This window comes from Taudactylus pleione, unplaced genomic scaffold (assembly GCF_031769625.1).
Source record: "Taudactylus pleione unplaced genomic scaffold, aTauple2 ptg000587l, whole genome shotgun sequence".
Taxonomy (NCBI): Eukaryota; Metazoa; Chordata; class Amphibia; order Anura; family Myobatrachidae; genus Taudactylus; species Taudactylus pleione.
In genome coordinates, this window is record NW_028284989.1 from 2556804 (window position 1) to 2581555 (window position 24752).

Sequence of the window (24752 nt, forward strand, 5' to 3'; positions counted from 1 at the left end):
GCACTACACAACCTGCACCCATGATAAATACTCCACTTGTTACAAACTACATTATCACACCAGTGTAGTTTACATGATACCTACTCGATTGATTTAGTAGTAAATATATCTGATGCATGTCTTATGTAAACCTAGTGCATTTGCTACGGCTACAGAGCGGGACACATGTCTGACTGAGGATATGCATATAAATCCGCCTTTCTGGGTGAGTCATTTCTAAGTGTCATTTTTTCTGCATATACAACTCAGCATTGAGGTGTGTTATGTTTTGCTATATCTGAAGAGTATTACAGAGTCAACATAGCTCTCTAATGGGGAAGCCCCCCTAACTGTACCGCTTACTACTACTTCCTCCTTTGGTCTCAGCCTGAACTTTATAGTTTTGATGGTTCATACTAAAATAAAAGATGTGATTGAAATATGTGATTAACATAGTGTATAAGCACTAAGACTTGGAGAGTGATAAAGTACCAACCAATCAGCTCCTAACTGTCACTTTACAGGCTGTGTTTGCAAAATGACAGTTAGGAGCTGGTTGGTTGGTACTTTATCAAACTCAAAAGCTTAGTGCATCTTCCCCAAGTATCTATAAATTAATTTTTTTAAATAACACACACTTAGCTTATCCAGCTTTAGCTGCTACTGTATATAAAGCATGGCCAGATTTATTCTCATTACAAATTGCACCACTATATTTGTGCTAGTATTATATTTTGAAATGTTGATATTCTAAGAACATTTTCCTAAGAGATCTCTTCACTTCCTTGTTGCGCAGTGCATAAATCATAGGATTTAAGGCCGGCGTAATAACTGTAAACAAGATGGCAGTTATTCTATCCTGCTCCAGTGCATCCTTAGTAGCTGGTCTCAAGTACGTGCAGAAGGCAGTTCCATAATATATAAGGACAACAGTCAGGTGCGAAGTGCAAGTGGAGATGGCTTTATTCCTGCCTTGGTCAGAACGGATGTTCTGGAGATGGCTTGCAATAAAGGCGTATGAAATCACTATTAAAACAAATGTGCCAAGAGCTACAGATCCAGTGAGGATGTTCACTAAGCTTTCATTGACATGTGTGTCCGTGCAGGCCAACTTTAGAAGAGGTTTAATGTCACAATAGAAATGAGTGACTTTGTTCGTATTGCAGAACGGCAACCTGGAAGTCAGAATGGTGTGAGACAATGAGTACAAGAATCCAATAAACCAGGAAAGGAATGCCAACTGAATATAAACCGTCCTTCCCATGAGAACATGGTATCTTAATGGGTTACAAATGGCAACATATCTGTCATAAGACATTGAGGTAAGAAGCATGGCTTCAGTGCTGCCCAAGAAGTGAAAAATATGTAGTTGTGCTATGCAGGCCTGAAATGATATCTTTTTGTTTTCCATAAGCAAGCCAGACAACATTTTTGGGACTGTTGTAGTTGCGTAGAAAAAGTCCAAGAAGGAGAGATTGCCCAAAAAAAAGTACATAGGAGTATGAAGCCCATGATCAATAACAACCACGACCACAATGCTTAGGTTACCAACAAAGCTAAATAGGTAGAACATAAGAAATGTGATGAAGAGAATTATCTGTAGATGAGGGTGGTTGGTGACTCCCAGAAGTATGAACTCTGTCACAGATGTTTTATTTGTCTCTTCCATTTATCTCTGAAAATAAGAATATAAAAGAGTCAATAAGAAGTCAAAATCTAAAGAATCTAAACTTTTTAAAACATCCGCAAGGAAGTTAAGGGTAGGATGTTGTGGCTTGACCTACCTCAAAGAAACAGGAGAGAAATAGAAGACCAACTATAAAACAATCTAGTTAATTTAAGAAATTTGAAATATGCAAGGGTATAAATCAATAGACATTATGCAAATGTGCCTGTGAGGCTCTACATGAAGTAGTGGACCCCCTGTGACCTTGGTGTTTGGCATTAGCTCCCTTAGGGGTATGGATGCCAAGGGCTATACATTTTTTCTCACCAAAGCACCCTGCAAAGAGACATATTTTTAGATATTTTTTAATTATACTTTTTTTTAACATATTTTCATTCATATGTTTATTAATAATATCACATAATTAGCGCTTTCTTAAATTTTATATACTGTACACCCTCCAAAGAGACATAGGTCATCTACTAAAGGTTGATTTGCAAAAATAGTGATGATGTTTTTATTTAGTTATTTACAAATCAATACCTTAATCAACAAATCTTTAATCATTGAAATTCCAGATTATTTAGCAATAAATTTACAGTAGAAAAGATTACTCAATAAAATATTTAATTAGTAGTTTGATTTTGGGAATGAACATTGTATTAGTGCACCCCCTCCCCATAAGTCAATGTATATGTAATTGTATATTTTTAATATATACCCCCTGGCCAAAAAATCTTTTTTTGGTGCATAATCCTTTCCTACTCCCCAGTGCCAAAAGATGACCCCCCCATTTATCTTCCTCCCCCTGTTGCATAGCCCTGCCCCATCTCCTTGTTGCAGAGTGTGGAGCAGGAGAACTGATCATCAGGCCCCCCTGCTGCAGCTAATCTCTACACATGCAGTTATCAGCATATTTGTGTTTGGAAGGGAGCACTTTTGGTTTAAGCGCATGTGCTCAGACAACATTCTGCAGTGTTATTTTGGAAGTGATGTCAGTGGTCACAGAATACATTGTCACTCCCAGGGGGCCGGGGCAGGAAAAGGACATCCATTCTGCACATGTGTAGAAAGAATTTCCTTAATTACAGGTGGGGGATGCAGCTGAACTACATTGACGCATGGGATGCATACCTTCCAACATGACCCTCTCCAGGAGGCACACAATGCTCTGGTCCTGGACTTCTTTGGTAATTTATGATTGGTGGTGGCTCCAGAGGTGGGGCTGCAGTACTGTCCAAAAGTCAAATAGGGGAGTCACAGCAACTGCCAGTGAGTCCCAGCCAGTGATGTTTGGCAGCGTGTGAAATGACAGTTGGTGTGACTCCCCTATTTGAATTTTGAACTGCGCTGCAGCCCCAACTCTTACCAGGGAAGTCCAGGACCAGAGCATTGTGTCCCTCCTGCAGAGGGTCATGTTGGGAGGTATGGCGATGTCACCATGTCAGCTGAAGCACAGCTGACTGCAGCTGCATCCCATGAGTTAGTTCCAGGTAAGTGGTTAAGTGGTCACTTTATTTGTCATTTTGCTCAATATTGAAATCTTACAGCTATTTAATTAATATAATTATAGTTGGAGCTTTCAATATTCAGCAAAAGCAGACATGGTTAACAAATAAATTAACTCCTAAATCCATATTCAATCAGTTGGCACATGGAAACACAATAATAAATACATGCTTACATGAAATACACTCATCAACTCTTGCATTTTGTTCATATGACAAAGTATCATAGATCTAGCCTGACTAATAATGGAGTTTATGAAAGTAGAACATGTATTAAAAAATGGGCGCATTAAAAAAAAAATTAAATATCACTAGTAAATTAAAATTTTTGAATACAAAAATAAATTGCTGCTACATAAATTAGAGTGTTGGGAGTTTCTAACAATTTTTTATTTATCAACTTTTAGTAGACCTCTCCTTAGGCTGGGTACACACCTAAACAATATCTTAATGATTTGTCATATTGGAATGACAAATCATTTAGATTGTTTAGTGTGTACGAAGGATTGTGCTCTCCCATGGGTCGCATATGAGATCTTCTGGTTGATCATGCTGAACTAAGTAACAAGAAAAGTACCAGATCACAAGACAAGTCAAAATACAAAATGAGCAAAAGCTCAGGAGCAGGGGGCAGTGAAGCTGAGAGTAGGCTGATATCAGGGCATATAACAATCAAAGTTAGGAATCACAGCCCAGGAAACTGTATGGAAAAGTAACTTATTTTATAGGCAAGTCAATTAATAATAAATATACCATTATTCTGGTGGTGGATGGGACCTATTTGTTCCAATTAGGGATGTGCGCCGCCCCCGTGTTTTGGTTTTCATTTTGGATCTGTATCTCCTTCAAGATTTTGGATCTGGATTTGGTTTTTGCAAACCACCCTCAAGTGTTTTGGTTTTGGATCTGGATTTTTTAAATAAAAAATAGATAAAAAGTTTTAAAAACAGCTAAAATCATGTAATTTTTGCAATCCAAAACCCGAAATTTGGATTTAAAATCCGAACTCCAAACCGCAAAAAGATCAGAACCGCGACCTGGATTTACCTGGATCTCCTCAGGAGATTAGAACTGTGACTCAGATTTACCCGGATTCATGAAATTCGGGTGGATTCGGTTTTCTGGAGAACTGAACTGCACATCTCTAGTTCCAATTAGAGAATACTACATTTTAGTCTCTTAAAAAGGTTGTCACTTTGAAATAAAAACTGACATCTGTAACTGACTCCATTGTAGCCAACTTTGTACTTGGAACAGTCAGAGTATGAAACCTTTTGCTATCAGTTACCAGCTAAATTCTAGTTAACCAGTTCTAAATGTACAGTATATACCCGACCCCTCTACATGTTCCTTAAATACTTAAATCTATAATGTGGAAAGAGTAAGAGTGCTTCTATAACATCACTGTCACTAAATTAAAAATACCCATTTTTTTGTCAAAATGTTAAAAATTAGATAATAATGAAACTGGGAGAATCAACTGACAATATAAATTTAACCATTTTATTACTAAAGGAGAGATGTATCAAGCCTTAGAGACTTAAGCTGGCCATCCACTAGACAATTTTCTGTCAGATATCTGTCCAATCTGGCTGGTTTTAATTAAAACCTGGTAATGTATGGGAGCAAATTACAATCGTCTATTTGCTCACAAACACTGAAAAATAGCCAAAAATGGTTGTTCAGACAAATTGGTTAAAAAACACACAAATTTAACCAATTTTAAATATTTTTTAGTCCGTTTTTCAGTGTTTAAAATGATATGACTGACTGTCATTTGCTCCCATACATTACCAAGTTTTCATTCCAACCAGCCAGATTGGACAGATATCTGACAGAAAATTGTATAGTGGATGGCCAGCTTTTGACGGTGCTGCCGCAGATAAATAACCATTTGAAAATTAATGGTTGGTTTGGGCAACTTCTCCAATACTTGATACATATCACCCTATAGCATTAAATTAAAATACAATAACAAAAACAAGAATATGAATTTATATAAATAAAAGAACCATTAACACCAGTAATTTGTATTTTTCTCAAAATATATAACCCCCCAGAAAGTCAATCATTGCTTGCATTAATAGTATAACCAGTAATATATTGGCCTTTATAGAAATCCATCTGCAAACATTGGTTATTAAAAATATATATTTTATTACATAATATAATGGAGATTTCTGATTAAAATTACAAGATATAAAATGGGATAAAACATTTTTCCTTAGTTCACCTGATGTGAGTAGCTATTACACTATATCTGAACAAATATGGTTTTGTAGGCTATATTTTTTAGTTTGGACAAAGCAGAGAAGGAGCTCAACAGTATATTGCTCCAGGGTAAGCTGGGGGTATAACTGGTTTGCTGGTATCAATTTATTGGCAACATGTTATTATTTGGAGAGAGAAGAGACAAGATTTGGAAATATTTTGACATACAGTAGAATACAAATCAGATGTATTAGAAATTGCCAAACAAAAAGTGGACTGTTTAAATAGAGATTAATTCAAAGCAAAAATAGATGAGAAAATTCTACAAATGATATTCAATGGGTAATAATTACAAATTGTATTAATCAATATAAACAGTTTGAAAAAAATATTCATAAGCATTGGGAAATATTAGGTAATATTAACATGTATGCTTTCAATCCTTTTTAGGCATTTTTTTTGTATGTACTGTACACTTGCACATTTTTTGGTGTTTTGTCTTATTGTGTGGTTATTTATATGTTGACAGATACACTACTCCTCACAGCAACAAAAAATTGAATCCGCACTAGAAGTGCTATTTAAAGAAAGACTCGGGCTATACGGATAAGCCTATGATAGGCACGAAAATACTTGTTACAGGAACACCAACTAAAAGTATTCCATGTACAGAAAACCTCTATTAAATCACAAATGTTGGTGGTGTCAGAATACACAAGATTTATACAAAAAGGAGAGAAAGCAGACTCTTTTTTATGGGGCACTCTTATTGGTTTGTATGATTCAGCAAAAATATAACCTTTATTAGAATATTAGTTAAAATAAATGAGCCACAATTTTTGGAAAAACTATATTAATAATTATACTTGGGGTATACAAAGCCAAATATTGTATCAAAAACACATGATCCGGAAATACCACTTTTCGTGAGTTTAGTTTATCTCATAAAAATTGTGGCTTCCTAATTATGCCACTCCTACTAATCATCAAGTATATAGGTAGGTCATTCAAGCAACAGCAAATTTAAGTTCAGTTATAAATACACCCACATATAATCAATTTCGTATTAAGCTCTAAAACGGAGATCATTAGTATACATTTGAATGCAATACCCTTCAGTCCAACAATGAATCATATAGGCTGACAGAGCGAGCCTTATTTATATCATATCACAAAAGCATGTAACAGACACATAGTTTCAGCTTGGTTATCACATTCGCTGAAACATTGTAACTCTTTCTAATTGTTACATGTATCACTCTTACTGGTAAGGGAATCACTAGTGTTCCCAGTACATTGTCACAGGATTCAATCCTGTTTATAAAAAACAGTTTACCACAGACATATACTGTATCAATTACATACATAAACTGCATTCTACCACACCCAGTTAGTACAGTAATAAATACTGTCTCTCTAATACACATACTCTCGATATATGATTTAGATAGAATTACAAAAGATGTAATAAATTTTTTTGACACAAGAATATATTTCCACTTTTATTATTTTTGGGGTGCCATGACTGTAAGTACAGTAATATATGTAGCCTTTACAAAACACCCAATAATGAAATATGATTTCAATTGAATTATAAAAGACTTAAAATGTTTTTGGCACCGTTTTTTTTTCTTTTATCCACTTTAATTATTTTGGCATACAGTTGACGGGGACATGGCCACACCCAGTAAGTATATTATATAAATATAGTAATATATTCTGCCTTTCTAAAACACACACTCTTGAAATTGGATTTAAATAGAATTATAAAAGATTTGAAATGTTTTTTGACACCAGAAAAAAAATAATTTTTCCACATAAATTATTTTGGGGTGCAGCTGACAGCAACATTTACTAATAAATACAGTAATATACTCTGCCTCTATAAAAACATACTCTTGAAATATAATTTAAATGGACACAAGTCCATGAAGTACAACATTTCCTACACTCTAATAGCATCTAATTGTTATTCAGTGATGCAATGACATTAAGTTAATTTTCAAGAACATGAGCATATTTTTGTTTAAATGTATTTCCTGTCATGTTATCTTACACACAGTATTATTATTTTAACTAATGATTTTACAAATGTTGACTATTTTTTGGCAATTTACTGTTTGTATAATTTAACTCTCTGTTGCAATGTTTGTTTGTAGTTAACAATGAATACATTAATTCATTATGGTTTTACTAACTCCCCTGAGAAGTAATAGCTGTTTTTCTACTAACAACACATCTCATCATGAGCATACTATTGTAGAATGAAAAGATGCAAATTAACCAATAAGTGAAAACTTCAAGACAACATGAATAAAATGTATATTTCATAATATAGATACATTTTAAAAAAAAGTTTATTTGCATTTGCAAATGCGTGAATTATTCAAAAACTCCCAAAGTTTTCATAAATACATTACACATGTTCATAATTTTTTATTTTTGCTAATCAAGAATACAACTGTATATGTAGTACAACCACAGTGGTTTTATTGCATTTTTCATTATTTCAGAATATAATATTTTATTTGTCACTTTCTGATGACCTAAAAAAATTCTGAAATTATTTCCAAATATATTTTTTTATTTAAATTAGCAGGATAATATTTCAAATATTATCAGCTCTACTCACAGCAGCAGAAACATTTTAATTATCTCTTATTAGAATTACAGTATATGAAAATCCAGTATATTTCTTATTTGTATATTAACTAAATTGAATATATTTTGAAATGCCCCTGATTGTCAGCAGTTTTGCTTGCAGTATTTTAACCTTCAATAACATTACATTCAAAACACACTTTGTTTATCATATAATATTATTGTCAATTTAAATACTGCAGGTATAGTAGCTGACAATCAGCAGCCATTTAGTAAACATACTTAGAAATCAGATAGATTTCACCTTGGCAAAATCATGTTGCATTGCGGGGGCAGCAAATTTAAATTATGTGGACAAATTTAGGGGTATATTTACTAAAGTGAAGGTTTTAGAAGTGGAGTTGTTACCCATAGCAACCAATTAGATTCTAGCTATTATCATCTAGAAGGTGCTAGATAAACAAGTAGGATCTGATTGGTTACTTCTGTCAACAACTCCACTTCTGAAAACCTTCACATTAGTAAAAATACCCCTTAATGTTGTGATGGGTGTGCATTCTAGCTGAACTCTAAATCTATGTTTCAAAATGAAGCTGCTCAGTATTTGTGTGCTATATGCTAAAGTAGCCAGTACAGTACTTCCTGCATTAAAGAAAAGAATCCATTTGCACATCTTGCATCACAGCATGGTTTGTAAAGGTGCTAATTTCCTCTCCTTTATCTGAATTTGTTCCTTTCTTTAAATAAGGCCACATTGTGTATTTCGACTGTTTTCTTTGTTTGTAAATCAATAAGGTTCTAGTAATGTATATTAGACAGAAATGTACAGTTTACTAATTCAGTTTGGAAATGGACAAGATTAATGGAGAGATTATTAAATATTTTGGGGAACTGATATAATTAGATAATATAAGATAATAGTTATTAAGAAAACAGTATGGTTTTTAGTCAGAAAAATACTCACAAAGAGGTATGTTCAAAGAGGAGAGATGCATCAACTGTACACTGGTTCATGGGTATAAACTGACGTTTTGGGCTTCCATAAGCACAAAGAAGTATGTTCTCAGTAGCTACCAATATATGGAAAATTATTGAAACACACAAAGGAATCAACACCCTAAAGGCTCGGCAAGCCCACATACAATAGGTGTTTCTTGAGAATTCTCCAGGTACTATACTCTTGTGCAGAGAGACCTCAAAAACTAATAAACTCTGCTGAGGGCATATTAGTAAGGTAACATTTGCCTGCTAATTTGTTTTCTTATAGATTTTAAGCATATAAATAATTTACATTTGTCTGATTAAATAAAATGTTTATGCCAAATTGTTTATGTATAGCTAAAAATATTTTCTGAAAAAAGGCTAAGACCCAAGCAATGAATTGGGATTAGGTCATGAACCCATTATAGCCATGGCTAGAATGAGGCCTAACAATGATTTCTCTCTATTCTATTTATTTATGTCTTTTTTTTTCTATTTTGTTTTCAATACTATGGCCTAGATTTACTTTGCGGCAGCTTGCAAAATTCTCAATGAGTTTATCTCCGAAATTTAAAATGACAATAATATTAATTGCCATTGGCCACTGCTTAGAAAATCTACCTATATTCTTTCTTAATTGATTAATTTATACTATATTTTGATTTTATATATCCCCTTTTTTAATTATTTATCCATATTCACAATTTCAAATGTATACTATCCCATTTCCTTAGCTATTATTTACATTTTTTTACTTCAACAATTATAAAAACAGAAAATAGGGAAGATGTATCAAGCCTTGGAGAGATATAAAGTTGAGAAGTTTCCCAAAGTAATTTATCAGCTTATAACAGTCATTTCAGATTGTGCTAGATAACTGACACACCTGACAGATATATCTGCAGATGATGGTCATTCATACACACTGAACGGCCATCATCTGCTTGTGCCCTCGGGTCCTGTCGGCCGGTGGGCGTGTCGGGAGCATGCCCTGCACCCTCCTCGCGGCTGCCTCTGTGTGTATAAGGGCGGTCTGCAGACCACCCGTACACACTTTCCAATGAACAGATATGTCTGTAGATATAGCTGTCCATCAGCTGTGCAGCACAGCCAATGCGATATGTCGGTGTACGCCGATGTTCAACAACATATTGCGGGTACACACTGGCTGACGGGCAGCAGATATATTGGCCGATCAATTGATCAGCCAATGTATCTGTCAGTGTGTAACCAGAATTAGATAATGATTGGTTGCTTTTGGCATCTTCTACACCTTATCTCTCTCCAAGGCATGACACATCTCTTGCAATGAACTTAGAAAGTTAATGACATTTGACATAAACTCTGATCCCTCCCACCCAAAGTATGTCAGTGATATTAATTCCAAAGAGTTCAGACAAAACACACATCTACAGTCTACAATATCTCCTGCTCTGACCCTAGACCATATTTAGACCACTCATTGCCTGATGTCTCTCTTGACCCATCTAGTTTTACTATACCTCAGCCTCCTGCCTTCAAGTACCTTGATGCCTCACTCAATCCTTCGTTGTCACCTCTGGTGCTTACCTGGGGGGGATTGTGTCCTGTGCAGCACAGCAACAAAGACCACGTCCATTTCTTAATTGGGACCTAAAAACTAATTAAATTCGGAGTAATTTTTTATTTGTTCTTTACCGCTCATATTTAGGAGGAGACTGCTTCTTTCCTAAAGTTAGTTGGATTGGTTTATACAGTACATAATGATATATAAATATATATTTTATTAGTAAGTAAAATCTTAATAAGGAAAATATTTTTCCACAAGCTGTTGTGTTAGACAAAATTTAACACTGCAACATCATTGATTACAAATCATATACAACCCAGTAATTAATTTGACTAATAATGTGGTAATGTCTTGTGGATCTCTTTAATTGTGCACAAGTGAGTTAATCTATGTTACTGGGTCAGTAATTATCCCACATGCATCCATAAACAGAAAACCTCAAAACATCACCTGTTGGGAAAACTTGAGGGTTGAGGTTGTGAACCACTAATTTAGACTGTTGACAATGGTGCCCCAAACATCACATCTAGAGGGTCAGAGCAGTATAGTAGTTAACACACATTTGATTATATCATCATAGTCAGCATATTACTTTGCTAGCTTCCTTGCCAGTAAATCTCAAAGTCTGACTAGAAGGACACATTTTTTTATGGCTCCAAAGATTTAGTTATAGTATGGCCTTGCTAACTACCCTCACAATGTTTATAGGGATAATGTCATTACTCTAGTCACAATGGATACCTCCTTGTGATCTGTTTAGTCCTGAGTGCAAAAACACGTCATACAAACTTTACATTGCCACTGCATACATTTGTAAATGGGATTGGTATGAGATGCCGGTGCTCGGGATCCCGGCGGTCAGAAACACGATTATGCCATCACGAATAGGTTACAATACCGACACCTCCGGGTAAGCCTAACCTAACCCATAACCCTACCTCTAATCCTAACCCTCTCTCCCCACAGCCTAAACCTGATCTCCCCCCTAGTGCCTAAACCTAACCCTCACCCTAGTGCCTAACCTTAACCTCTAAACCTAACCCTCCCCCTAACCCCAGTAATTACCTGTGGGATACCGTCGGTCAGGATGCCGGCACCGGTATTCTGATAAGTGTTGGGATTCCAGCGTCTGCATTCTAAACACCGGAATCCCAGTTGTCGGGATTATGATGGCATCCCTTTGTAAATATACAGTAAAGTAAGTAAGTTGTTTTTTAGACAAAATTTATCACTGCAACCCAGTAATTAATTTGACCAATAATGTGGTAATGTCTTTTGGATCTCTTTAATTGTTCACAGGTGATTTAATCTATGTTACTGGGTCAGTAATTATCCCACATGCATCCATAAACAGAAAACCTCAAAACATGACCTATTGGGAAAACTTGACGGTTGAGGTTGTGAACCACTAATTTAGACTGTTGACCATGGTGCCTCAGAGATCACATCTAGAGGGTCAGAGCAGTACCATAGTTAGCACACATTTGATTATATCATCATAATCAGCATATTACTTTGCTACCTTCCTTGCCAGTAAATCTCAAAGTCTGACTAGAAGGGCAATTTTTTTCATGGCTCCAAAGATTTAGTTATAGTATGGCCTTGCTAACTACGCTCACAATGTTTATAGGGATAATGTCATTACTCCAGTCACAATGGATACCTCCTTGTGATCTGTTGAGTCCTGAATGCAAAAACACGTCATACAAACTTTGCATTGCCATTGCATACAGTTGTAAATGGATTGGTATGAGATGCCGGTGTTCGGGATCTTGGTGGTCAGAATCCTGATGCCGTCATCATGACCAGGTTACAATCCCGATGCCTCCAGGTAAGTAAGCCTAACCTAACCCCTAACTCTCCCTCCACACAGCCTAAACTGAACCTCCCCCTAATGCCTAAACCTAACCCTCCCCCCACAGCCTAAAACTAACCCTCACCCTAGTTCACCCTCTCCCTAACCCCAGTACTTACCTTTGGGATCCCATCGGTCAGGATGCTGGCACCGGTATTCTGATAAGTGTTGGGATTCCAGTGTCTGCATTCTGAACCCCCGGGATCCCAGTGGTCAGTATTATGACAGCATCCCTTTGTAAATATACAGTAAATTAGGTCACATAAAGGAACATTATTCCAACCTAATCAATTCCAGTTTGTCAAATAGTTCATTATCAGTTAACCCCCCTCCCTTTTATTTTAATAGTGACCCATTTCTGATCTCTATGTGTTTCTTATAGACCTTTGCATTACACCACAAATTTCCAAAATTATATTTGCTTCTCATGCCCCTGTACTGCTTTCTATACAATATGGGATTGTATTGGCTCTTGCAGCATTTTCTTATTCTCCAATTTACTTGAGTCCTTTTCCATATGAAATCTCCCATTTAATTTAAGTGATTTAAATATTACTGTGCAATTATCACCATAACTTTAGTGGATTAAATATATTTTTCTACATTGAACATGGCCTGCTATTTCCCTTCCCATCTGGTCATTTGGTCCAAGTCTGTTGTCACTTCATATCCTGTTCTGTGTTAATACTGTAACTTATGCTAGGTATACACCTGAATGTTTTCACCCATGATCAGACCGACTTTACCAATCTGGAGAATATCAGATACTGAGTTTATGCAGTAGTAATTTATTGTTCCATTCCAAATGATTCTGTCCTAATATTGTCAAAAAGGTGGCATTTTCAAATGACCTATGAGCAGTCAGACAGATGATCAGAAATTCATATATACTACAAAGTATGCATGATATCAGCTCATCAAATGATGAAAGATGTGTTTTAGGTCAGATTTCATCATCCATTCCAACTGGTTTTTAAATTATAATCATCCCTGGATTCTGCATACACTCTCAGAGGTTATCTGACTGAGCAGACAAATATTTGATACTTGGCATGAATTTTGCATAATGTGATTATTCTTAACCATAGATTATTGCATGCCTATCTTAGTGTCATACACAAATCTGTTCTAGCAATTGGAAACTTCAAGGTGTTATGTATGGAGGATGATGCATTTATCAAACCTAAATTGATAGGTCATTTACCTAGACAAGTAATACTAGCTATAACAGAATTAAAAGATTCAGTCATTATTAAACTTGTGAACAAAGGGGCTGGTGCGATAGTACAGGGTTTAGATCCATACTGTATATTAGGGAAGCATTTTCATGGTACACCTGAGTAATTGCATAAAACCTACAGAATCACACTACAGAGGTATTCTGCCTATAACAGCCAACTGTTTCCCATAGAGAGAAACACTCTCACCAGTACTGAGATGCCACTAGGTCTTAAGCTTAGGCTAGTAGAGGTTTATACAATTAACAGGAGATCACAGGATTATGTCTGGAGTAGTAGAATAACACAATAAGACAGTGTAGTACAACTTGTGAGTAGACAATCATGGCAGGAGCTGAATAACAACAGATCACTTTAAAGATGATTGCAGACAAATAACATTGTTCCAATATTAATTAAGGTGATACCTAACAATAGGATCTGAAGAAAACAGGATTACAGGATACCAATAGAGCAGAGTAGGCACCAGGATTAGCAAGATAACTCCAAGGCATGAAGCTATAACCGGCAGAGAAATGTAAGGCTGACTTTCTATCAATTATTGTAAAAGGATCCAACTTTGAATAATCAAAATAATCTCAAATATCTAGAAAAGTTTACTTAATATTGCATGGGTATCATCTCCAAGTAGACTTCTTTATTTTTTATTTCTTATTATCACAGGAATTGGGTCCCTCATGTCTAATTTGTCCCAGTATGTTGATCACTTTTTGTAGAGTCACATTTCCTCCATGAGATCTCACATCAAAGATGCTATGTATGTCCTTAATATGGGCCAACATTTTTTGTAAATTAATTTATAATATTTATAATGTTCTTATAGTAGACATGCAAGCACCATATTTTAATATACCACATGTGAACAGATTACAAGATGTGGAGCGTTATCTGTTGAAATATGGCGGAATCTCAAACCGTCAATATGAATTTATTCTTTCCGCTATAACCTTTTCCTTCACACACACAATCATATTATTTACAGTGAAAGGCACCAGTTTTGCCTCTAGTTTAACCAAATTGTACATGGGATTGTTTGAGGACCAGTATACCTGTGGTGTCCATATTGGCTTAACCTTGTGCTTTATGAAAGCTATATTGACAAATGTATTATTATACCAGTCCAGCGTCACCCTGGAAACATGTCAGGTGGCATTGTCATCCTGATAAAAACATTTGTTGTTTCTGTAGAAATGCAAGTGCATGGGCCTCCCTACCAAGTGTTCTTATCGAAACCACCATATTATTGGCCATTTGGAACTCGTGGGCAATGGTATGCATTTCACTTGCACGGGAGTGTCCAATAACTTTTGTCTACATAGTGTATATTATTATGACTAGATAGCACCCAGAAATAATGCACCAATATATCAATGGTATTAGTATACACAAATTAATCAGATCATTGTTAAGCTTGGCACTATCAGTTCTTGTGGCCTCTCTGAGCATGGATATTAAGTGCACCAACAGTGATCTTCAATTTAAAATATAAAAGTGTTCCCACTACATGGTACTTCGGATACCCAAAAGACAGCTGCCTATATTACTGGTCATACACTTGAACCACATGATTTAATTGTACGAAACAGTCCATAGTTAAAAGACATTTCTAATGGAACTTTATAGGGGGATAAGATTGGAATAATGTGGAGTTGTATTCCATAGGTATGCTTACTTCATGCTTTAAAATGCCTCTGGAAATGTGTCTTTAATTATATTTTAATGGGTATAGCAAGTTGGCATAAAAGTACCACTGTGCATAAGTAAAAGAAAGAAATACATCAGCATTATATAGTATTAGTGTTTATACATCCTAATTATAGGAAGGAATACTTGCAAGGAATATATATAGACAAATCTTAACTATTTTCTTATTAATATCTTTGCATCACTAAATGCATTTAGTGTATATGTGATGCTGTTTTTTTTAGATTTGTTTTATATTAGTGATGGGTGCCTGGGCTCAGACCCTGATGGAATGCAGTCAGGAAGCCGATGGTTGAAATGCCGACCGCCGGCTTCCGGACTGTCAAATCCCAGCAAGATACTAATGACAGGCGTTGAAATCCCGACACCTGTCATTAGACCTATGCCGGCAGCTCGATGCCTGGCAAACCGAATGCAGGTAAGCCAGGTACCGGGCGTGGACAGCCGCGTGGGGGGGGAGGGTTAGGTTTTAGGGCTCCCGGGGGGACTTAGGGTTAGTCACCCCCCTGGGAGACTTAGGTTTAGGCTGCAGGGAAGGGGGGATTAGGGTTAGGCACTTAGAGGGGGGTTAGGGTTAGGCACTAGGGAGGGAGGTTAGGGTTAGGCACCTCTGAAGGAGGGTTAGGGGGGAGAGTAGCATTAGTAAATACTTACCTTTGGAGCTGTTGGGATTTTCTCTGCTGCCGGTATTTCATATCGATTCCTCACTGACTGCTAGCTCTGTCTGTGAATGAGATTTTGGCTATTACTTCAGCCTTTCATTCATATGTCACAAACACATTGAGTGTGTTTTAAGCCTTGTGGTTTAGTATAGTAATTTGCCACAATCTGATATATTGTTGTAGCTGTATTTACTCTATCTGTTTGCTTATTGTACAAATGTGTCCAAATAGTATTCCTGAGATCTACAGGCTGGACACATTATTGCAAAGATGGATTGGGGTAAGTACTATGGCCACAGCTGGCTCTTATATGAGAGAACATAGGGATCAACCCTTTGCTGCTTTGCATCAATACATGTTAGTTCTCAATTTATGGGGTCCCTCTAGGGAAAGTTGTCAGTTACTGGAGCTGGGTGCTCTCAGATACTGTGTTCTGTGTGTGTGGGTGTGCTCCATCTTGGCCCAGCTCAGCACAGATAAGTCATCTGCAGCTGGGCTATTTGTCCCATACAGGGACAAACTGGCTGGGGTTATCTCGGTGGACCTTCTAGACTCATAGCCCTGCCTCTACCATGTGTGATAAGGATGTTCCTGTTTCTAACTGGCCCAGCAATCCTCCAAATGCAGCTCCCAGCTCTGTGCCCTGCTGTGACACTTCCTGCTTACTTATAAAGCAGAGTTTGTGTGAGTGGGAGTCACTGTGTTTTCCTTTACACACTACAGGTAAATCACACAGCAACAGCAAGCAGCACATTGGATTGGATAATGCAATGCGCTCTTAATTCTTATACATCTGGGAAATTAATCATTTGTTTTTTTTCTTTGAGTGAGGGACAGGTGTTGAATTCCCGTGAGTGGTGACATTTCAAGAGTGCCAGTGAGTGCAGGTATGTGAGTATTGCCAGTACCAGTGAGTTGGGGTATGTGGGGATTGCTAGTGAGTGGGGGGCATCTGGGGAGAAGTGGCATATAGGAATGTCTGATAACATACCTCCCACTTGTCCCAATTGGGAGCTTATACAGACGTAGAGGGGGCTTATGTTGTACAGGTTTGTGCATTTAGGATATTTCAGTGATATGTGAGTGGCATGTGGGGAGTTTTGTTAAGGCATATGGAGAAGTCTAAATAGCATGTGTGGAAGTGTAGGAGTATGTGTAAAAGTCTGAATGTCATTCAGGGAGGTTTGAGTGGCATGTTGGGTGGCCTAATTAGCATATAAGGGCATGTGAGGAACTCTGAGTAGCATTCAGGGAGGTCTGAGAGGAATGTGTTTTTTTTAGTTCACGTGGGACCTGAGAACTTGTGGGGTCATTTTATGACAAGTGGGAGTCATAATGGATCTTGGGGCATTTTGTTGCAATTGGGGGAATGAGTTGACACAAGTGAGGGCTATGCAGGGAAATTTGGGGATGAGTGAATTGGGGGTACCAAGATCAGATCATTTTTGACAGTCTTTCATTCTTAATGTTTGAGTTGGAGGGCTACACATGGGGCTCTTGAAGTATGTCAAGTTGCCCATAAGTGACTGAATTTTATACACTGAAGAAGACTTGATTGCAAGACAAGCCATCAATGTATGATGCAACAGTCTTTTCATTGTGTGTCAGAGGAGCAAAGCAGGAGGAGAAGCCAGACACCACACAGGTGGGACAAGCAGGAGGACAGACCTGGGCATCACACCCATCAGAGGGGCACACTATTGGTGTAACATTGCAGCAAACAAATGTTTAAGGACCAGGTTAGGTTGTTATAATTTAAGCTGCATATATGTACAGATCATATAGTATAAGGAGCATGTTGAGGCATCCTAAGAAGTCTGATGGCATATGAAGGGCATGTGGAATAGTCTGTAGGCATATAAGAAGTATGTGGAGGAGTCTGATGGCATATAAAGTGCATGTGGAATAATCTGTAGGCATGTAAGAAGTATCTGGAGTAGTCTGTAGACATGTAAGAAGTATCTGGAGTAGTCTGTAGACATGTAAGAAGTATGTGGAGTAGTCTGTAGACATGTAAGAAGTATGTGGAGTAGTCTGTAGACATGTAAGAAGAGGAGTGTGTAGGCATATAAGAAGCATGTGGAGGAGTATGATGGCATATAAATTTCATGTGGAGTAGTCTGTATGCATGTAAGAAGTATGTGTAGGAGCGTGTAGGCATATAGCATATAAAAAGCATGTGGTGGAGTCTAATGGCAAATAAGAGGCATGTAGAGGGGTTTGGTGGTACTGTATAAAATGGCATCTGGAGGCCACCTTCCTTTTTTACCACCATAAGGCTCAAGATATTTATTTCCATCACATTCCGCACTGGCAATTTAAAAAGAGATTTTATATATATATATATATATATACACACATATATATAAAATAAATAGAGTGCACTCACCAGGGCTTCTTTAGAAAAAAGTTGTACACACAAGGCTTTATTCAATCATCAACGTTTCGGTCCACCTTGGCACCTTTGTCAAGATCAGTACACCTGGAAAAACAACCTTTTTTCTAAAGAAGCCCTGGTGAGTGCACTCACTCACTCTATTTATTTTTTCTATGTATCTGTGTTTTCCTGGGGGTTTACACTGAGGATCTGCACCCCAGCTGTAGTTGTATTTATTGAATAAGTGAGAGTGCTGGCCATATATATGGATGTATATGCAATATATATATATATATATATATATATATATATATTCCATATACAAAAAACCTTACGGTTTCACATGTCCCATTAAGGCTGCTTAGACATGATCTGAAAATTCACAAAACCTATTGATTTTCTGCCACTCAAACTTCAAAAAGCAATGAAATTACGATAATTAAGGCTGACACCTTAATGGATGTGTTCCTTGCGCAATACAGATATGGTATGCCATCACACCCTGTGGTTAACTGCAGATTCAGCACTCTCACAGAATGAGATTGCTGTCACTCACAAAATGGTGGAGCTGCTAATTCATAGAATTGTGTGCTCATTGGAATACACACATGCAGTCTATGCAACTGAGGTCAAAGCAGAAAATAGAGCTGTGCAGATGGGATTAAAGTGGTGTGGATGGGGGAGGAGACACAACAGTGTGGATAGGTGAGACACAAAAGCATGTAAAGGAGGGAAGATTAAGCAGTACAGGCAGGGTAGCAAAAGTAATGCAGATGGGTGGAAAACAGTGGTGTAGATGGGGAAACAGAGTGGCACAGTTTGGGGGGACAGCGATGTGGATGGGGGAAGAGAGTGTCATGGACATGGGAAGACAGAGCAGTGCAGATGGGTAAAGACAGATTGGTGCAGATAAGGGAATGCAGACTAGCACAAATAGGAGAGCACACAACAGTAGGGATTGGGGAAGACAGATTAGTGTGGATGGGTAGGAAGACAGAGTAGTGTGGGTTTGGGGAGGAGACAGAGTTGCACAGTTGGGGGGATAGAGTGATGCAGATGGAGGAAGAAAAAGTACTACAGAGGAAAGGAAGACAGTGGCGTGGCTTAGGGGAATGCAGTGGTGCAGAAGGAAACAGAGAGGCACGGATGCAGGGTGGTGCAGATGGAGAAAAACAGATTGGTGTGGATGAGAGAACACAGACTACCATAGTTCAGAGACCACACAGCAGTTGGGATTAGGGAAGACAGATTGGTGTGGATGGGGAGGAAGACAGAGTGGTGCGGGTGGTGGGGTGAGACAGAGTTACATGGTTGGGGGACCAGAGTAGTGCAGATGGAGGAAGAGTGCCGCAGATAACAAAAAGACAGCAACGTGGCTGGGGGAACACAAACATTGGTGTGGATGGGGGAACACAGACCATTACAGTTGGGAGACCACACAGCAGTAGGTATTGGGGAATATATAGCAGCATGGAGGCATATAGGGGAATAAAGTGTACAGTACATGCATATACAGAGTATGATATTTTTAAAAATAATGGAGCTGAACGTGTATTCTAAATGAGATAAATGTATGCAGTGAGAAGGATGTTGGAAGCCAGTGACATTGTTTTGGTGATCAAATGGGAAGATTGTGGGCACTGAATTGGATGCAGTAGCCACATAACTGCTAGTTGCATAGACCGCATGTGTGTATTCCAATGAGCACACAATTTTGTGAATTAGCAGCTCCACCATTTTGTGAGTGACAGCAATCTCATTTTGTGAGAGTGCTGAATCTGCAGTTAACCACAGGGTGTGATGGCATACCATATCTGTATTGCGCAAGGAACACGTCCATTAAGGTGTCAGCCTTAATGATCGTAATTTCTTTGATTTTTGAAGTTTGCATGGCAGAAAATCAATAGGCTTTGTGAATTTTCAGATCATGTCTAAGCAGCCTTAATAGGACATGTGAACATGTGAAACCGTAAGGTTTTTTGTCTATGGAATTTCATAGCTTTTTAAAAATGTATTAACTATCAGGGTTTGGATGAGCAAACTGGGCCACCTGCAGGAGAGAAGGGCAACAAAATGGTACACTAACGCAGGTGGAAGAGGGGACAGCACACAGTAGGTTGGTTTGGGAGGTGCAGAGTTCAAGTAGGCATGTGGGGTAGCGGCAGCAGCGGTGGTGCAGAGCAGTGGCAGCAGTGCAGTGCAAAGTGGGCATCAGTGGGCAACAGAGGGCTCACTGGTAGTGCGTATGCACGTGAGAAAATCAAATCAATAAGTCACAGATGCACAAATGCAGCAGTGAGATCCATCTACGCATCTGTTAAAAATGTAATGTGTAAAAAAAAAAGGTGTAGCCCCGCCCCTTAGAAGACAACCAGCACCAGGCTTTGGAGCCCCAGTACTGGTTGTGCTACATACAGGGGACAAATGACATAGGGGTACCCCGTATGAAGCACAACCAGCACCAGACTTTTGAGAACCAGTCCTAGTTGCCAAAATACGGGGGGCAAATGACGTAGGGGTCCCCCGTTTTTAACGCAACCAGCACTGGGTTCTGAGTCGGTCCTGGTTCTGGAAATACAGGGGAGGGAATGCATAGGGCCCCCCTGTATTTCCCAGAACCAGCAACAGACCCTTTCTAGCAGGGGGGTGATGCCACAGCTACGGGAGCCCTTTCACAGGGCCCCCCAGCCGAAGCATCACCCCTGACTGCTAGTCAGCCCAGGTCTGGGATCCCGGGGGAATTGGAGACCCCCCATTAAAGAGGTCCCCCCTCTCCAGGGCACCCCAGTCCCAGGCTGATAGCCCAGGGCTATCCCCAGCACCCCTGGGTGGTGGGTGCTGGGTTGATTTGTGTTGTGTGGTGCATATGAATATATAAATATTGTCTTTTACAGTAGTGCTACAGGTCCCAGCAGGCATCCTCCGCATACTGGCACTTGAAGAACCACAAGTACCAGCAGGCATGGCACTAAGGGCCTGCTGGTACCTATAGTACCCCTGCAAAAGAAATGTTAAAATAAAACAGACAAACACCATTTTTTTATTTTTTATTTAGCGAGACCTTCACCTGGGGCAGCCTTAAGCTCCTTTACATGGCTGCTGCTTCCCCAGGACTTCTATGGTGTCTTCACATGGAGGATGATGGCTTTTAAGCTCTTTTTCCTGGCCGTCGCCCTACAGGGCTTCCGCGGCGTCTTCTATCTTTTGTCTTTGGCAGCTCTTCTCTGCTGCCTCCCCGCTGCCGACTGAGTGCACAGCAACTCATGCTGGCAGTATTTAAGCCAGCCAAGGAGGCGGGGCAAATCACGGCTCACGGCAGCCATCTTTGAATTTCAAAAATGGTGCTGAGGCGCCATTTTTGAAAAGGGCACGCTCGGTTCTTACCATTGAATTAATTTTTTGCACCTGTGTTTTCCAGAACCAGGACCGGCTTAGAGCCCAGTGCTAGTTGCGTTAAATACGGGGGACCCCTAAGTTATTTGTCCCCTGTATTTTGGCAACTAGGACTGGTTCTGAAATGCCTGGTGCTGGTTGTGCTTCATACGGGGGACCCCTACATTGTTTGTCCCCTGTATTTAGCACAAATAGTACTGGGGCTCCATAGCCGGGGGCTGGTTGTATTTTTTGGGGAGGGGGCCATGCCATTTTTTTTTTTACACAGTTTTTATTTTTAAACACAGAAGCACAGACGGGTCTCACTGACCCGTCTGTGGTTCTGTGTTTGTTTTTTTTAAACACAGATGCAGGTATCAAGGATTTTTCAGATCCGAGCCTGCATCTGTGTGTTGCTACCTCCCCCAGGTCAGGTCCTAACGCCTGCACCACCACTGCTGCTGCTAACGCTCGCTACTGTCCCCAGTTTCTGGATGCATCTAATGTTTGCTAGCCCCTACCCCCTCTACCCTGCATCCCGGCTGCAGTAAATACCGGCTTCCTGTCCCCCGGTCCCGGCCCCGCTACCACCCACAAACGATGGGCATCTTGCTGCACCCAAGTGAAGCCACTATGACTTCAACTGCTGGAGGCTTCTACTGAGGCTGCGCAACAAGTTAAAAAGTTCTATCTCTACAATGGCGCATTCTTGAGGTAATAGTTTAAAAACTATAACTTTCTAATTTACCTGAACCCCAAAAGCACATACCCTGGCACAACAGCTACCTAATAAAACAAACCCCAAGTCTAAATTTGCCACCTACCCTGAGTTTTGCCTTCCCCAAAATCCCCCATAGACTATAGCAGAAGAGTGGTCCTAACTGAGGATGTCAGAAAAATGTGAGCTTTAGATTACTCCCAAATCCTCATTTTTTATGTTTATGCCCTGAAATTTGGCATTCAGCACCGTGCGACTGTTCTACCCGTCCCCTACCAAATTTCAACTTGGTACCTCCTATAGCTTTTGAGGTGCAACCCCTTAAACACTCTGCCTCCCCTTCAGAATTCTCTATGGAGAAATACATTTTTTTAGATGCAGCCTTAATATAAGGGCACGACTGTGCCCTTATAATATATTATATATATATAAAATGCAATATTGTGTACAGAGTGACATTCATTGTTTCTGCAACTGCAAGTACATGGGCCTCCCTATGTGTTCTTGTTGAAACCGCCACATTAGTGGCCATTTGGATCTCATGTGCAATGGTCTGCATTTCGCTCGCTCAGGGGTGTCCAATCACTTTTGATACATAGTGTAGAATGAGCTAAATATTCTGCAAAGCAATTTTAACAAATTTTCTCCTCTAACTATGGATGAGATATATTAATGATCTCCTTTCTAACACGATCATTAATGTCCATCTTTGCCTACTTACTGTACCTGTGGTAAGAACTGCCAGTATACTTCATCTTTTTTCTTGTTTGGATGATTCACCCAGCGATTTCATCATTTTCAGGTTTCTGACCTGGCCATTGGGCAGCGCATGTGCTAGGGGCCACTATCATGGGATCATGGGATCACGGGATCACAGCAGATAATGACTACATTTTATGCTGACCCTATTAATATATATGAGGAACCTACAGCATATATGTGCAGTAAAACCTCATTGTGCTGAGATTTTACTGCAAAAATCATTTGATGCATTTTGCCATATAAGAGATTAAATCGGCTACTTAGTAAGAGGATACTTAAGTGAATTTGTTTCCTAAACAGTGTACTAATGTAGTAGTAGTATTACACACATGTACTATATTTAATTTAAAGCTACATGGAAATAACTATGGATGTGTGTATGTTCCCCTTAACAGCTCCACATCACATTGTGTCATATAAATAAACGAGATGTAGTTATCAGACCGGCGGACGGCATGCCGCTGGTCTGAATCCCAACACTGAAAGTCTGACACGTGACTTAAGATAGGTGTCAAAATACTGACGCCTATCTTAATACCAATGCTGGAACACAGACTGACGCCAGCCCAAAGCAGGTAAGTCTGGGGTGTCTGAGCTGTTAGCCACGTGGGGGGGGGGGGGGGGGTTAGGTAGCATAGCGAGGTTAGTGTTAGGTTTTTCTTTTTTGGTGGGTTAGAAGTAGGCACCCCTCTGGGGGGTTAGGGTTAGGCACCACTGGGGAGGGGTTAGGCACTAAAGGGGGAGGGTTAGGTTTATGCATGAAGGGGTAGACTTAAGGTTAGGCACTAATGGGGAGGGTTAGGGTGTGGGGTGGGGAGGGTTAGGCTAAAAGAAGGGAGGTTAGAGGGAGAAGGGCTATGAACAGAGTTCTTTCTTGATTTATTGAACAGAAACAGGAAAGATCAGGGATGTAGTTGGCATCCTGACAGTCAGGATGCCGATGCTCACAATACTGACAGTGGCACCCCAACTGTAAAAATACAGACAGATTGTGGAGGTAAGTATTAGGATCAGGGGTAGGCTTAAGGTTAGGGTTAGGCTGTGGGAGGGGTGGGTTAGTGTTAGGCTGCAGGAGGGGTGGGTTAGGATTAGGCTGCAGGAGAGGAGGGTTAGGGTTATCATGTAGTATGGAAGGGTTAGTATTAGGCTGCAGGACGGGTGGGTTAGGATTAGGCTGCGGGAGGGGAGGGTTAGGGTTATGATATAGTACAGAAGGGCTTGTGTTAGGCTGCGGGAGGGGTGGGTTACGGGAAGGGTAAGGGTTATAATACCTAAATCTGCTGGTATTATGACCATCAGGATCCTGTAACCAACCCAAAGGACATGCAGTGTGTTTAAATTCCCATTCTGCGAGAGTGTTTTGTAATTGTTACTGAAATATTCCTAGTACCACCAGCTTCACATAACACAGTCTTCTATTCAAGTGTAATATCACAAGCTTTTTACATTATAGCCTTCTTTAGGGAACATAGAAGCCCATAGCAAAAGTGTTTTATAGTTATAAACTATATTCATTTCATGAAAAGCTATACCCTGCACTAAATACATGTTCTATTCAAATGTAATAAT

General features: G+C 39.1%; 1 protein-coding gene across 1 annotated transcript; it reads right to left on the reverse strand.

Annotated features, from left to right (window-relative positions):
• Positions 1 to 706: 706 nt before the first annotated feature.
• LOC148481258 (olfactory receptor 12D1-like) lies at positions 707 to 8993 on the reverse strand. The gene is made up of 2 exons (XM_088453718.1): positions 8930 to 8993; positions 707 to 1654 (listed from the first exon to the last, which is right to left on the reverse strand). The coding sequence occupies exon 2, from the start codon at positions 1646 to 1648 to the stop codon at positions 707 to 709; it is 942 nt and encodes a 313-aa protein (XP_088309844.1). The 5' UTR covers positions 1649 to 1654; positions 8930 to 8993.
• Positions 8994 to 24752: the final 15759 nt, after the last annotated feature.